This window comes from Atractosteus spatula, chromosome 19 (genome assembly GCF_055471065.1).
Source record: "Atractosteus spatula isolate fAtrSpa1 chromosome 19, fAtrSpa1.hap1, whole genome shotgun sequence".
Classification (NCBI taxonomy): Eukaryota; Metazoa; Chordata; class Actinopteri; order Semionotiformes; family Lepisosteidae; genus Atractosteus; species Atractosteus spatula.
In genome coordinates this window covers 1712984-1727299 of record NC_142724.1, presented here as the reverse complement: position 1 = coordinate 1727299, position 14316 = coordinate 1712984, and the positions used below count along the sequence as shown (strand labels likewise).

Sequence of the window (14316 nt, the reverse complement as noted above, 5' to 3'; positions counted from 1 at the left end):
GTGTAGTTGGATGACCGCAGTTTCAGAGACAGGACAGGGAAAAGGCAGGGACAGCAGCAAGTGATAGGGCTTGGGGGGTCTCTTTCACTGTGCAAATCCAGCCCCATCCTCCACTTGCACTGATTGATTGATAAAGGACAGGCACCTTCTTTTAGAACAGATGTAATATTGTAGAAATTGCAAGACTTTGCAAGAGTGTGTACTTATTGTGGGATGTTTATCGTGAAATAAAGTTTATTTTGACAGAAGATATAATAGGAACTGTACGTGGTGCACAATGAATATATTGTATGAAATCTTTCACTGAGTGAGTCAAAATGTATTTATTCCAACCCAGAAAAACCATTTAGGCCAATTTCTCATTAATGATAGGCCGGGAAAAGGCAGGCCAGCACACAATTGCAAAGTACAACCTACAGGATAAAACTTTATAACAGAGAAATTAAAGTCTTACCGATCTTTTGTTTGTTTCTTTAAAGCACGGTGCTGTTCATCAATACCTAAACCTCTGTGTCTGAAGTTCTTGAAAAAAACAAAGCAAGTTAAAACAGGACCTGAAATGCTGTATGTTGTGTGTAGCGAAGTATTTTATTATATGTGGTTTATCTGAAGGCAACAGGATATTGCTTGGTGTCTGATTAGCTGTGGTTAAGTACATTAACCCAGGAGGCTGTGATTTCACCGGGCTTTATCACGTTTTCACTCTGCGGTACACCCTGGTCCCTGGCATGGGCACACTTTGCCCCTCAGCTAAAGGGCCTGTCACCCCCTGCCCCCCAGGCCAGCTGCTGGCCACGTGCTGGTACGTGTGGAGCAGCTGCACAAACACCACCGCGTCAGTCTCACCAGCACAACAGGGCTGTTTTGGCACTTGGCAGTAGCACGCTACGAATTAACAAGGGAGGTTAATTTTTAATATTAAAAATGACTCTCCTGTGGACTCTCCTGTGGACTGGGAGCCCGGGCTGGGCTGCGTTCCCACACAGCACAGCCTGCAGTCACACACCTCCTGCTTTACTGAAGGTAGAAGTGAGCAGGGCAAAGAAACACAGCTGATACTCCCCCAGAGAGCCCAGATACAGGACGTTTTGCAGGTTATCAAACGGATTATTTCTGATGACCAGGAAATATCACGTTGCAAAAGATCTCTAATTTATTTTACGGATTCTTAAAAGATAAGGGTGAATTGTTCTAGGTCTTTAGAACCATGCAATTTAATTGTGATCTATAAATGCTAAAACCAAATTAAAACCGTTCATAAAAAATTTTATCCATTTGTATATCATCCATAGTATGCATTCCATTACAATTTCCAAGCACTAAGAACATTACAGCATCTAGATTTCTGGTTGTAGACCTCCTGTTCATCAAAGACTTAGCAGTCAAATATTGAACCTGGATTATTATGTTGGACCACAAAATAATTTAATTTATTTGCACAGTAATAAACGTGAAAGTAATCCACTTCAGATTTGATACTTTCTTGTACTGGGACAGCCGTTGGATTGGTTTTGTAAAAATACATACATGTTCTTTGCATTTTTATTACTGGAACAGGGAACATCAGACTTTAGCCTTTGACTTCAATGGAGAGATCGGTAGATGTGAATTCATATGTTTTTGCATCTGTAAACACAGAGGATAGAAATGCATCAATAAGTCACAAACGTCAGAGCTGTCCTTGCTTCACTGCGCTGGCAGCATGCCAGCTGTTATTAATTAAGGGGATGTGTCAACATCCTTGAGGTTGGGAAGAAACAGGAAAACATGTTTTCCTCCTCTCTTTCAGTTCCACGCACTCTCTCTGCAGCGCACGACAACAAGTGTATTTGTGAGAGAACGTCTCGTCTGAACCCACTGGGGTCCACAAGGACTTTGCTCAAGATGCCTACGTATCATTAACCCTTTCTTTGGCATCCTTAGGCTTATACATCCAATGTTGTCTAGTTTTATTGTTGACCCTTAAAAAGTTAAAGAATAAAAGTGGGTGAGCGATGTGGCTATTTTATTAATTCAGACTGAGCTAACTTGTTGATCAGTCGTGCGCTCACTCCTGTTACAGTAAGCAAAGGCATGCACAGCGGCCATTCTGCACCAGCGGCCCCACTTGGGAATCAGACAGCGGCCATTCTGCACCAGTGGCCCCGCCTGGGAATCAGACAGCGGCCATTCTGCACCAGTGGCCCCGCCTGGGAGACACACAGTGGCCATTCTGCACCAGCGGCCCCACTGCACAGCGGATCAGGGTGAGATGTGAGAAACTGCTGCACCAGCTGAGTGAAGGAGGACCTTCTGGGAGGCCGAAGTGAAATTTAATGGGACAGCAGGGTAACACCCCTGCGCTAACGAACAGTTATCATGGAATCCTTATTGACCAAATAAACTGCCTTCTTCCATACTGAATAGTGAATATGTTATGTTATGTATGTCTGCATTCAATTTTTAATTTGCCAGGTGTCTGCCCAGTCCTGAAAACTATCCAAGGCTTTCTGTAATTGCTCTTTTATATCTATAGTGTGTAATTCCTGAAAGCCCTGTAGTTATATTTTGGTGGCAATGTGTCTACAGCAAGATGTCCAGTAATTGGTTCTCTACTAAACACTCTGGAGTCTTATTTCAATGTCTTCCGCAACACGGTTTAATGATTGTCTTATACCACATAGATGGTTAGTATAGTCAGTATAGTCACCAGAATCACACAGATTTATAACGTGTTGCATAACTTCACCCCTGTACCCTTACAAACAATGAATCTGATTGTCTCGATAGTACAGGGAGTCCCATCAGAATGAACAGTACACCAGCGGCCATCTTGACAAGCCCTTCAGCGTCGGGCTCTGCAGTCTACAAATACCAAAGGAGAAGCGACAACAGATAGTTATGCACCTTATTTATTGAATAAAGCATTATGGAAACTTTCGTTCGTATTTCCCTTTAATGTTTTTGTCTCTTGTCTAAGTTGAAAAACCTTTCTTCCCACCTTCTGCACAGTCTCTGTGTGGGTCCAGACCTTATATCCACAGCTGTGCCGAAGTCTTCGAGATCCCGCGTGAAGACCAGGTCTTCAGTCATATTCCTCTGACCTTCTGGACGTCTTGTTTTAAGACTGCTGGTTACATCGTGCCGAATTGTCTGTCGGGCAGGTTTTCAGAAAACGATTCCAGCCTCTCTCAGGATTGTGTAACTCCCCTCGTCCTTTTCTTCGTGCGAGAAAACACCGTGAAAAACGCATCAGCTCTTACTGCTGTCGGCTCCCCACCCACACGCCCCAGAAACACAGCGCCTGCGGGATCATAATCCGTTCATCCATTCACCCATTCATCCATTCCATTTCTGACCACTCTCTCCGATACCGGGTCGCAGGGGAGCCGGGCTCCTGTACGATTCAGTATCCCCTGGGTCAGACACCGGAACCCATCTTACTTACAATATTTCTAAAACATTTCCTACATTATTTTAACACATGACGTGCAGATCAAGTGTCTAGAATCGTTTCCGGAGAGTGAGAATCGTGTATTTTTTAAGCACATAATTTAAAGCCAATGGTGGCGCTCAGAGTCGCTGTGCAATTGGGTTCGGACGGCTCTGTCCCGGCTACCCAGTGCCGGGCGCTCCTGCAGCGCCTGGTGTGCTGCGCGGAGCCGGGTCTGTGCCGGAGATGCCCGGTGTGAATTCCGCCCCCAGCTCATGAGAAATGCGCGTTCAAAGCGCAGCGAGAGGAGGACAGTAGTGTGACTCGGGACTGCGGTACCTTTACTTCCGCTTTATTTGATCGTTTTTAAAAGGCATTGAAGGTTCCTGGAGGTATCTCTTACTCCTTATCCTGGATTTGGCGACTCCAGTGTCTGCTGCTTTTCAGTCTGGACTTTGACCGGTTTGATTTAGCCCTTATTTGAAGCAATACTCTGATTAAACTGACTGTTCATTCGATCATTTTATTTTGCTCTTGAACAGAATACAAATTCGAGGAGCGAATCTTAAACTTAACGTTTAGATATGCGGTTAAATTATTAGTTGAATCCGGGTTTAATTCAAGAGGGAAGAGTTCGCCTGGAAGAAAATGGATCGGAAATTCAAGCTCATAAGGACCTGGAGTAGATTAACCGGCCCTAGAAACTCCCGTGCAGCTGCGAGCTCAGCTCTACCAGCCAGGACTCCCAGCTTCCGCTGCTGTCACATCTTGGACGAGCCTCCGCGGCCCCTGGCCAATCACAGCCTGCGATTCGCACTAAGGCGTCAAGACAACAGCCAATCAGGTTTTACTATCTGCCGCAAGGGATACGTCACTCATCGACGAGATGGAGCCGAACAGGCCTGGAAGCTCTCTGTCTTGCATCACGGGCGATGTGGGGCAAAGTTGAACTTTAACGTGAACCGCATGGAGCAACTTCTAGCAATAACCTGGAATACTGCCAGATGTGATCTCTTTTTTTTATTTTTTTCGACTTAGTATCTCGGAGAAAAAGAACAAAACAAGAACATGATGCCGGGTTGAATAATTAACCTTAGGGACGTGTTTTCCCGATGTTTAATTATTCATTTCGGTGTGTTCTTTTCGGGGGGCAGGTGGTTTGTAGGTTATGGGTTTAAGCAAATCCAATCTGAAGTTCGCCCCCCCCCCCCGCCGGCTGACACACTATAAATGAGCAGGACTGTCCAGCTGTGATCATACAGGAGCTGAGGCATCCCACACTGAGACCTTGTCCCAGAGACATCTGCAGAGACCGCTCTCACTCCATCCACCTGATCTGCTTTTTTTAAAAGGATCTTGGTAAGATATTAGACTATTTATTATCTCATATTTTCTCTGCTTTACATTCACTTTATAATTAGCGTCACGTTAAGATTTGCCTTGATTTTAAAATACATTTGAGCATCGTCTTCTCTGTAATGTATAATGACGTGACGAACCAGGTGTTAGAAGGTCTCTGCTTTTAATAGTAAAAACCGTTTTGTCGTGGCGAGTGCTGCCCCGAGCCTTTCAGATAGAGCCTCGCTGGTGACGGCATGACTACCTGCAGACTACCGGCTGTGAGCTCTCAGGCAGGGCAGCTGTATCAGAAATATCAGCCCAACTGGCTCCGGCGGGCAGGAGCATCTCCAGCAGACTCGGGCTGCGGCAAGATTGAATTCACTCAAACTCTTTAGAATTTAGGGGCCTTCTTACCAGAAGTGAGTGAAAACGTCATTGTTTTTGTAAATGCCTTTTTTAATAGGAGATGGTTTCTAACCCGTTAACCGTTGGTTAAGTGAGTTCGATTATTATAAATTTACTGTCCCGTCCCGTTAATTTTATTTTTCCCCGAGACGGATATTCCGAATTCGTGTGTCAAACAGGTTTTGCGCTGATTTCCTTGTGACCCGCCTGTCCGCTCTGTAGTAGTCTGTATGGGTTAGATGGGCACTGGACCACCGACCCCAAGGCGGACAGGATACTAGCAATAATACAATAACAAGCATTTTAAACCCAATACAGTACAATAGGCGATAGTCTGGAATAAACGTGAGTACAAACACTGTAGAAAAAAAGCGATCAAACGAGTTCAGCTTTGTATTGTCAATGTAGATATTGTAACGCTTACGGCCGACAGGTACTGTGTAAGAGCAGGCGTACCAGAGCAGGTGACGTCACCGCCCTTCCCTGTGATAGCAGGACTACAGCTAGTGGGCTGTAGAGAGATCTCTCTTTAGCTCACGGGGCTAGGTCGCTGCAGAGAGACGCGGAAGTCCCGGGTTCGAGCCCCGGACAGTGTGGGGCCGACCTGAAGCGGCAAGGGCGCCCGCCTGAGCCCCCGTTGCGTTACAATATCTTAATAGGTCAGATACAGTTTTAAACACGAATTTCATGAATGTGCGCTGTATTGTACAAGAGTTTGCGCTGGAGTCTTGAAAGGCGAAAGCTTCAGAGTTCCCGCAAATCACCCTACCGCTAAGTCGTGCCGGCGACATGCGTGGAAACGCCGCGTGTACTGTAGCTCGAATTCCTCTGTTCAGTGAAATATAATGCAATTAGATTCGCCTCCCCGCTTCTTCTGAAACGAGAAATAAAAGATTCTGCGGGAAGAATCTGTCTAGGAGCCAACGTGACGCTGTAGAAACGAAACGTCTCCTGCTGGCGCTTTAGTTTTCTCTGCCTTCTTCCTCTCAGGGCGCTGACGGCATCTTCACCCCCCCCCCCCCCCCGCCAGCTGAGCACATCATGCCGCCCCAGGTGCACAACCAAGCGCTGTCCGCGCCGCGCGTCCTGCAGGGGGACCTGGCCGCGCTCGGCCCGGCGCTGCGGGAGTTCGTGGAGAGCAGCGCCTCCCTCTGCCAGCCCGACTCCCTGCACATCTGCGACGGCTCGGAGGAGGAGAACCTGCGCGTCCTCACGCTGCTGGAGGAGCAGGGAATGATCAAGAGGCTGCACAAGTACGAGAACTGGTAAGCGCCCGCAGGCCGGTTCACTCCACGGCACAGCTGACGCCAGTAGAATAAACAGCCACACAGGGCAGGGAGTCACTAACCGTCGCTGGTGACTTGAAGGCAGGGGAAAGCTCCCCGACTCCCTGGACCAAGCTCGCGTTTACAGGGCTTTGCAGGACAGCAGTGAAAGGCGCTGAGGGCCCGACTCACCCTCCTGTCTCCTGCTGCCTGCAGCTGGCTGGCTCGCACAGACCCCCGAGACGTGGCGCGTGTGGAGAGCCGGACAGTGATCGTGACGCAGGAGGAGAGGGACACGGTGCCCACGCCGCGCTCCGGGCTCAGCCAGCTGGGGCGCTGGATGTCCCAGGGGGAGTTCGAGAAGGCCATGAACCTGCGCTTCCCCGGCTGCATGAAAGGTACCTGACAGAGCTTGAGTGGGAGACGCGGGTCTGTGGGCGCTCCGCTGGCCTGAGTTTTGCGGCTGTAATCCTGAACTGGCTCGGGGCTGAAAGAGGGCCCTGCTTGAGCTCCTTAAATAAAAACTATTTACTTCATTTGGGAAGAAAAAACCCTGTCGGGGACTGCCCTCCTCCGGGGGTGTGACGTGTGTGTGCGTTGTGCGTGTGCGTGGAGAGGAGGATGGCTCTAGCTCCCTGTGTCTGCTGCTCCCTCCGCAGGCCGCACCATGTACGTGATCCCCTACAGCATGGGTCCCCTGGGCTCGCCGCTCTCCAAGATCGGGGTGCAGCTCACGGACTCCCCCTACGTGGTGGCCAGCATGCGGGTGATGACCCGGATGGGGGCGGCCGTGCTGCAGGCCCTGGGGGACGGGGAGTTTGTGCGCTGCCTGCACTCCGTGGGCTGCCCTCTGCCCCTCAAGAGTAAGTCGGCTCCGCTCCCCCCCCCCACCGCTGTCAGGAACGCTTGAGCTCCTGTCCATCCCCACCACTGCATTATCAATAACACATGGGAAAAAGACTGGAGAAGCCCTCAATGGCTGCTCGTGCCACATATCCCTGCCAGGCACAGACCTCGTTTGTCTGCAGTAGATAGAGAGAACAGGCACAAGTTCACGCTTCGACTTGTGGATACAAAGGGGTTTCATGTAGTTTTACATCTAAACGGCTGGATAAGATCCTCAGATCAACACGCTGCTAACTATCCAGCGGGCCGAATGCATCAGTGCTCTCCTCTCGGTTCTCACACGCGAGAGCTGAAAACCCGTCTCTGAACCTGCCCGTGCTGCAAGGAGGTGCCACTCCACTGAGCGCCCCTCTCTGTCCCCCCCCCCCCCCCCAGGGCCCCTGGTCAACGACTGGCCCTGCAACCCCGAGCTCACCCTGGTCGCCCACGTGCCGGACCGGCGGCAGATCGTGTCCTTCGGCAGCGGCTACGGCGGGAACTCCCTGCTGGGGAAGAAGTGCTTCGCCCTGCGCATCGCCTCGCGCATCGCCAAGGAGGAGGGCTGGCTGGCCGAGCACATGCTGGTGAGCTGAGCGCTGCTCCGGGGGCGTCATGAGAGGGGCGCCGCGGGGGCTGGGATGGCAGAGTGGGCCCTGTCCACTGGTCACGGCCACTACAGGGCTGTCCAGCTCTGTCCAGTGATCACTATCGCTGCAGGGCTGTCCAGCTCAGCCATGCAGGGCTGGGCTGGACAGTCGCACATCACAGTCACAGGGAGGGCTGCCCAGCCTTATGCTATGGTCCCAGTCAAAGCAGGGCCGTCCAGCTTTGTCCTGTGTTATCATGGTCAGCGAGGCTGGTGCGGCCCTGCCCTGTTGTCACGGCCACTACTGGCCAGCCAGCTTTGTGCTGTGGCCACTGCAGGGCTGTCCAGCACGTTCCTGTCTGCTCACAGTCACTGAGGTCTGTCCAGCCCTGTGCCTCGGTCATGGTCACAGCAGGCCCCTTCATCCCTGAAGGATTCCCCCCCTTCCTTCTGCAGATCCTGGGCATCACCAGCCCGGAGGGCCGGAAGAAGTACATCGCCGCCGCCTTCCCCAGCGCCTGCGGGAAGACGAACCTGGCCATGATGAAGCCCTCGCTGCCCGGCTGGAAGGTGGAGTGTGTGGGCGACGACATTGCCTGGATGAAATTCGATGAGGAAGGTCAGAACCAGCCTGTCCCGCTCTCTCCCGTAACCGAGCACCCTCACGGCTTTACTGGGCCCTCCTGTGGACGCGCCCCCCTCCTTTTTGTGAAGGAGCCCTAAAACACGAAGCATAGCCTCAGCCCCCTAATCTCCACAGCGCTGCTCAGGAGCAGGCGATGGCGGGCTCCATCCTGAAGGAAGTGTTATGGAGAGTCAGAGGTCCCCAGCCTCGATCATGGCAGCCTGCTGGTTCCTGGTCCATATCATGAAGCAGCTCCACTTGTTTTCAGATATTCACTTTGCATGCAGGACACTCTGACATTCACGAACACAAGCGGGACAAACCCCTGTGCGATGGCTATTGTGCGTGAAGAGCTCGTTTCAACACTGGAGTCTCCAGTGCTGTTCTGGAGTTTCTGAAAAGCCCGCACCTGGGATCTTAATGGTTCGCTTCTGAAAAGCAGAAGAAGAGACTTTTTTAATCCTCGTTCAGTTCTTGCATGTTAGCAGGCAGGCACGCTTGCTGCCCTGCAGCAATTAACTCTCAGGTCTGTCTTCTCTCTGCACAGGGAATCTGAGGGCCATCAACCCAGAGAACGGGTTTTTCGGCGTCGCGCCCGGGACCTCCGTGAAGACGAATCCCAACGCCATGGCCACCATCTGCAAGAACACCATCTTCACCAATGTGGCGGAGACCAGCGACGGAGGGGTGTACTGGGAAGGCATGGACCTGACCCTCCCCAAGGGTGTCACCATCACCTCCTGGAAGAACAAACCCTGGACCCCCGAGGACGGTGAGTCCGCTGCCCACCTCCATCCACGAGACACCCCCTCTCCCCAGGCACCCCCAGAGAAAACCACAGAGCCACCAGACACATCTGCAGCCTAGAAAAACCTCCAGGCTTCAGTCACCGACTTTCACTGGGAATGACTTTTAATGAAAGACGCCTGTCTAGTTTTGCAGTTACCAGATGACTTAACCATTGCTTTGAAACTCATGAAATATACTGTAAACTAAGTTGGAATGGAGCAGTCTCTTTCCTCAGTGAGATGCTGTGGCACTGAGCTGGAGCTTATTAACCCCTCTTTTTCCTCCCTATCTGTCCTGCAGGCGAGCCCTGTGCACACCCTAACTCCCGGTTCTGCACCCCAGCCAGCCAGTGCCCCATCATTGACCCGCAGTGGGAGTCCCCAGAGGGCGTCCCCATTGAGGCCATCATCTTTGGAGGGCGCAGACCACAGGGTGAGTATCATGAGGTGCCATGAGCTCTGTAGGAGGACGGTTACATGCAGACTCCACACACTGACTGACGTGCCACCCTCAATCCCCTTGTAAATGTATCCTGTATTAATGACATGAATACAGAAAGAATGCTGATATGGAAGTCTAATCTAATCTTTAATAAAACATGCAATTCCTCTGACACTAACGGCGTTCTGTCTTCTCTGTCTCCAGGTGTGCCCCTGGTATATGAGGCCTTTGACTGGCAGCACGGTGTGTTCGTGGGCGCTGCCATGAGGTCCGAGGCCACAGCTGCAGCTGAGCACAAAGGTGAGCGTGCTCAGACACAGACACTTATACAGCGCTGTTGTGGACACCCCACTCAAAGTGCCCCACATCCAGCCCCGCCTGGATGGTGCAACAGCAGCCGGAGTGCGCCAGTCCGCTCCCCACACGGCAGCTCTCAGTGGGGAGGAGAGCAGAGTGATGAAGCCCGTTCAGAGATGGGGATTATGACATGCTCAGTGCAACCGATGTGCCCGTCCCTGCTGGCTCAGATACAGAAGCAGCTGCACCAGCCCTTTTAGGACCAAGCTAATGAGCTGCCTGAGAGATGTGAAGCCGGGAGACGCTGGTAGGGCTGTCTTTCTGTGTCTCTCTCGCACACAACTGATTGTCCTCCCTTCCCGCCCCAGGCAAAGTGATCATGCACGACCCCTTCGCCATGCGGCCCTTCTTCGGCTACAACTTCGGCCGCTACCTGGCGCACTGGCTCAGCATGGAGCAGCGCCCGCGCGTCAGGCTGCCCAAGATCTTCCACGTCAACTGGTTCCGCCGGAGCGCGCAGGGCGCCTTCCTGTGGCCGGGCTTCGGGGAGAACGTGCGCGTGCTGGAGTGGATCTTCCGCAGGGTGGACGGGGAGGCCGGCGTGTTCCCCTCGGCTGTGGGGTACCTGCCCGCTGAGGGGGCGCTCAACCTGAAGGGGCTGGGCCAGGAGGTGGACCTGCAGGAGCTCTTCCACCTGCCCCGGGACTTCTGGGAGGAGGAAGCCCGGGCGATCCGCGCGTATTTCAAGACGCAGGTGAACGACGACCTGCCCTACGAGGTGGAGAGGCAGCTGTGTCTGCTGGAGCAGAGGATACACCAGCTGTGAGGCGGGGCCACAAAACAGCACACTGACATGGGAGGCTTAGCGAAAATTAGGAAATTAGCGGATTGCTTAATTTACTGTTGCTTTTAATTCCAAGTTCATGAGCCAGGGCTCCCATCATCGCTTAAGGAAAAAAAGTTAAGAAAATGGTGGATGTTGAAAAATCAAAGAAATCTTTACCTCCGGCGTCCTGTGCTCTAGCTGTGGCTGCTGACCTCCAGCCCTGTGAAACACTAACAGTATTGCTAATGAACTGAAATGTCTTCTGGGACCTGAGAAGAGCTGAATCATTTTAGATTGTAGTGTTAACTTGTCTTAAAGTGTCAAGTATATTTTTAAAAAGTGAGAGACAGAGATCAATAACCTATATTCTGATTTGCACATTTATGCAATATTTTACTGTCTTACGCTTTCCGATCACATGTTTTTACGAGCCTGGTATGTTTGGACGTGTTACCAGAGAACAAAAAAGTCCTGCCCTGCTAACTGTCTTCCAAACACTGGGGAATCAGCACATTTTTCAAACGCAGAACATGTTCCTTCTTGCAGAATAACTGTTATAGTTATTGTTATTGCTATTGTGAAACATTTTAATTTATTTTTGTATAGCATTAGCTGTTAGGATAGTATTATTTTTTTATTAATAGTGTAATTGTGTGGTTGTAATTAAAAAAGTAATTATTTTCAGCACAAAAGGTTTAAAAATGTAAAAAAGAAATAAAATATTTGGATTTTTGTAACATGTTTGTAGTCAGTTGTGGTCTGTTGATGAGCGGCTTTCTGATGAAGGACCTAACAGGAATCCAGCTGAGTAAATTACTGTGTGTGGAACAAGGGTATAGCCTTGCAGTCTGACCCAGAGAGCAGCTGTGCAGATGCCGGGCTGCTCTGGACAGAAAGAAGCAGCAATCTCCAGAGAGGAGGATACGAGCTGTCAGAACCACCATGACCACCAGCAGAACAGCTGCTGCCCATCTCTGTTCTGACTCCAAAGACCACAGAGGTTCCTTCCTGTACGAGGCATGGGTGTGAACAGCTGGAGAAAGCAAGGGTGCATCTTTACCTTCTGATACAACACAGTATTAATCTAGGACTGGGCTGCAGTGTAGAGTGACTAGGACTCTGCACCCCACATGAGAGGGGTGTCGCCCCCAGTTCCTGGCTGCACACTGCTGATGCGCCCTTGTCGCAATGGCTGCTGTAGAAATGGGAGTCGGGGTCAACGTCTCTTCTCGATGAACTCATCAGTTTAATAATTAAAGTGCCCCTGAGTGTTCACAATGGTGGACGAGAAACACGGACGTTTGGCTCAAGCTAAAACTCTCCACAGTCCCTGTTGATCCGAGTGTTGGCCAGAGTGTTCCAGTCCGGACTGAGCACCCGGAGACGGGCTTATCTGCTCCTGGAGAAGCCTTTTCCCACATTGCTCTCACAGTGTAGCTCACTGCTCCGGTGTCCCATTGCTTTCCAGTCTCAATCCTCCAGTAACTGGTACCGCGATGCCACCTGGGTTCACTCAGTGAGAGGAGATGACAGAAAGGGACGAAAACAATAAAATAGCAATTAATCTCAGTATTCTTATTATATTGCTAGTGTAAGGAAACGGCCGACATACAGGTACGAGCCGATTGCAGTGCGGCGACGGCACTGCCCTCTACCCCCCTGCACATAACAGCAATGTTGGCCACCTGCGCTGACGAAGTTGAGTGATGCTGGAGTCCCGGGTTCGAGCCCATGAGGTGAGAGACGAACTGGGGTGGGAGTGGACAGGGCGCAAGCCCAGGAACCTGAATTTACTACACTGTTTCATCAATATTGTTTTACAGAACGCTAATATTAATATTAATTTAGATATGCTCACACCTTGAACAAAGGAAGGGCAGAAGCATTTCTATCATAAATGGCAAGAGAACGCTGGAGACCTGTGGAGGAGGCAAGATGATATTTGAGGCCTGAAGGAACAACTACAGGAAGAGCAGGAGAAGCAGAGCAGGGCTAGAAGGTCTTAAGTTGCCTCCAGAGTTGAGATCTTTCAGTCCTGACCTCCCTCGCACTTCAAAGTCAAAATACACAACCCCTGGGGGCTGGTGCCTCCACAGTCATAAGCAGAAGCATTTTTAAAAACAACCCCTTAACTAGTGCAACAGGGTCAGCTGAAGAGTGCAATCTTGCGGTCATGATCAACAATAATCTGATTTTCAATCACCCAGTGCACAGCTCAGTGGGTGTTTAGAGGGAAAAAAATGTGGGTGAGCCAGCGATTCTTTGAATGCTGAGTCAGAGCTGGCTGAGATCGCAGAGAGCCCGAGGGGTTCAGAATGTGTGGAGCTCTGTGCAGTGCACTTGGAAAAGGCAGAATTTCCTATGGCACTTCCTGGCATTTCCGATCCAGCAGCCTGGCACTGTGGAGCGAAACTTGTCCTGGCATTTACAATACCTGGCATCCGTACCAGTGCAGCCAGCTGCTTGCTCAGTGCTGCCCCTCAGTGGAGTGCTACCAGAATTAGAGAGCCCAGCTCTGCCTGAAAGAGCAGTGGTAGAGCTGCGTCTAAGGTTATTTTTACTGCTTTCGTTTGCCTTTGGCATTTTTTTGCAAGGGAAGTGATGTTTAAAGTCATAGAAGTCCCCCTCAGGCCTTTGCCCCTCTTTCTTTAGCAGGGGTTGGGGACGAGTGCTCGCCCGGCCGAGCCGAGGTTGGCCAGCGGGTCCTCTGTCTGCTGCGACGGCTGCACTCTGAGTGTGCGGGAATCTCCTCTCTCCTATTGACGGGGCACTGCGCAGCGGTTTCATCCAGAACAGGCAGAGTGCTAGGAGTCTCTGTGACCTTTCCCCCAGTCCCCGGGCCGGTGAGGTCAGGTCAGTGCAGGGGAGCTCAGCTCTCATGGGATAAAGGAGAAGTGAGGAAGTGTTAGTCACACATGCTGTGTCATGCACGGTCAGCCGGGGCCCGTCTTTCCTGCAAAGCTGCCATTGTGAAAACTGATGCTTATGAGTCCAGTAAAACTACTCGGCACCCGGAGCGATCTCTTCAGAACCTCCTGAGGCTGATCGCTTGGGTTCTGTGCAAATTCACAACCGGCGCAAACGTCCCAGTGGAGCCGAAGACACGAGGAGCTCGGTAGCGAGGGTGGAACGAGACACCCGCATGCACAGGCTCTCCACAACAGCCAAGTGCGGCAGGTATCCATTCCTCATGACGAAATTCTCTTAAAAGCAAAAGGGCATGAAAAGACCAACTCGCCTGCAAGAGCAAACTGTACCTGCTGATATGATTCCAGTCCGCCCCAGATCAAACTAACAGTTCAGCATTTCTGAGCCATGGATTCATGCAGTTGGCACTCTCCCCAGAGTCCCAGTGCATTACACAAGCCGGCGGGAGAGATCAAACAGCATGTTTGCCCAGGGAGATAGCGCCACACCGCACTGCACGAGAGTTGCTCAACGCCA

The 14316-nt window shown here is 51.1% G+C and overlaps 1 protein-coding gene across 2 annotated transcripts; it reads left to right on the top strand.

Moving 5' to 3' along the window:
- The first annotated feature begins 4684 nt into the window (after positions 1–4684).
- On the top strand, positions 4685–11501 carry pck1 (phosphoenolpyruvate carboxykinase 1 (soluble)). Of its 2 annotated transcripts, none has more exons than XM_088937769.1 (10): positions 4685–4771; positions 6149–6423; positions 6640–6821; positions 7083–7286; positions 7705–7892; positions 8351–8513; positions 9067–9291; positions 9609–9740; positions 9954–10049; positions 10415–11501. In XM_088937769.1, exons 2-10 carry the CDS (start codon positions 6200–6202, stop codon positions 10870–10872), a joined length of 1872 nt encoding a protein of 623 aa, XP_088793895.1. In that variant the 5' UTR covers positions 4685–4771; positions 6149–6199; the 3' UTR covers positions 10873–11501. The 2 variants fall into 2 exon arrangements, with proteins under 2 accessions (XP_088793895.1, XP_088793896.1); XM_088937770.1 differs by lacking the exon at positions 4685–4771 and adding an exon at positions 4810–5172.
- Positions 11502–14316: the final 2815 nt, after the last annotated feature.

Excerpts from the sequence above, each read along its gene's own strand:
- pck1 (XM_088937769.1), top strand. The coding sequence starts at position 6,200 with ATGCCGCCCCAGGTGCACAACCAAGCGCTGTCCGCGCCGCGCGTCCTG. Across the intron at positions 6,424-6,639 it reads CTGCACAAGTACGAGAACTG|CTGGCTGGCTCGCACAGACC; the intron begins GTAAGCGCCCGC and ends TGCTGCCTGCAG. Across the intron at positions 9,741-9,953 it reads TGGAGGGCGCAGACCACAGG|GTGTGCCCCTGGTATATGAG; the intron begins GTGAGTATCATG and ends CTCTGTCTCCAG.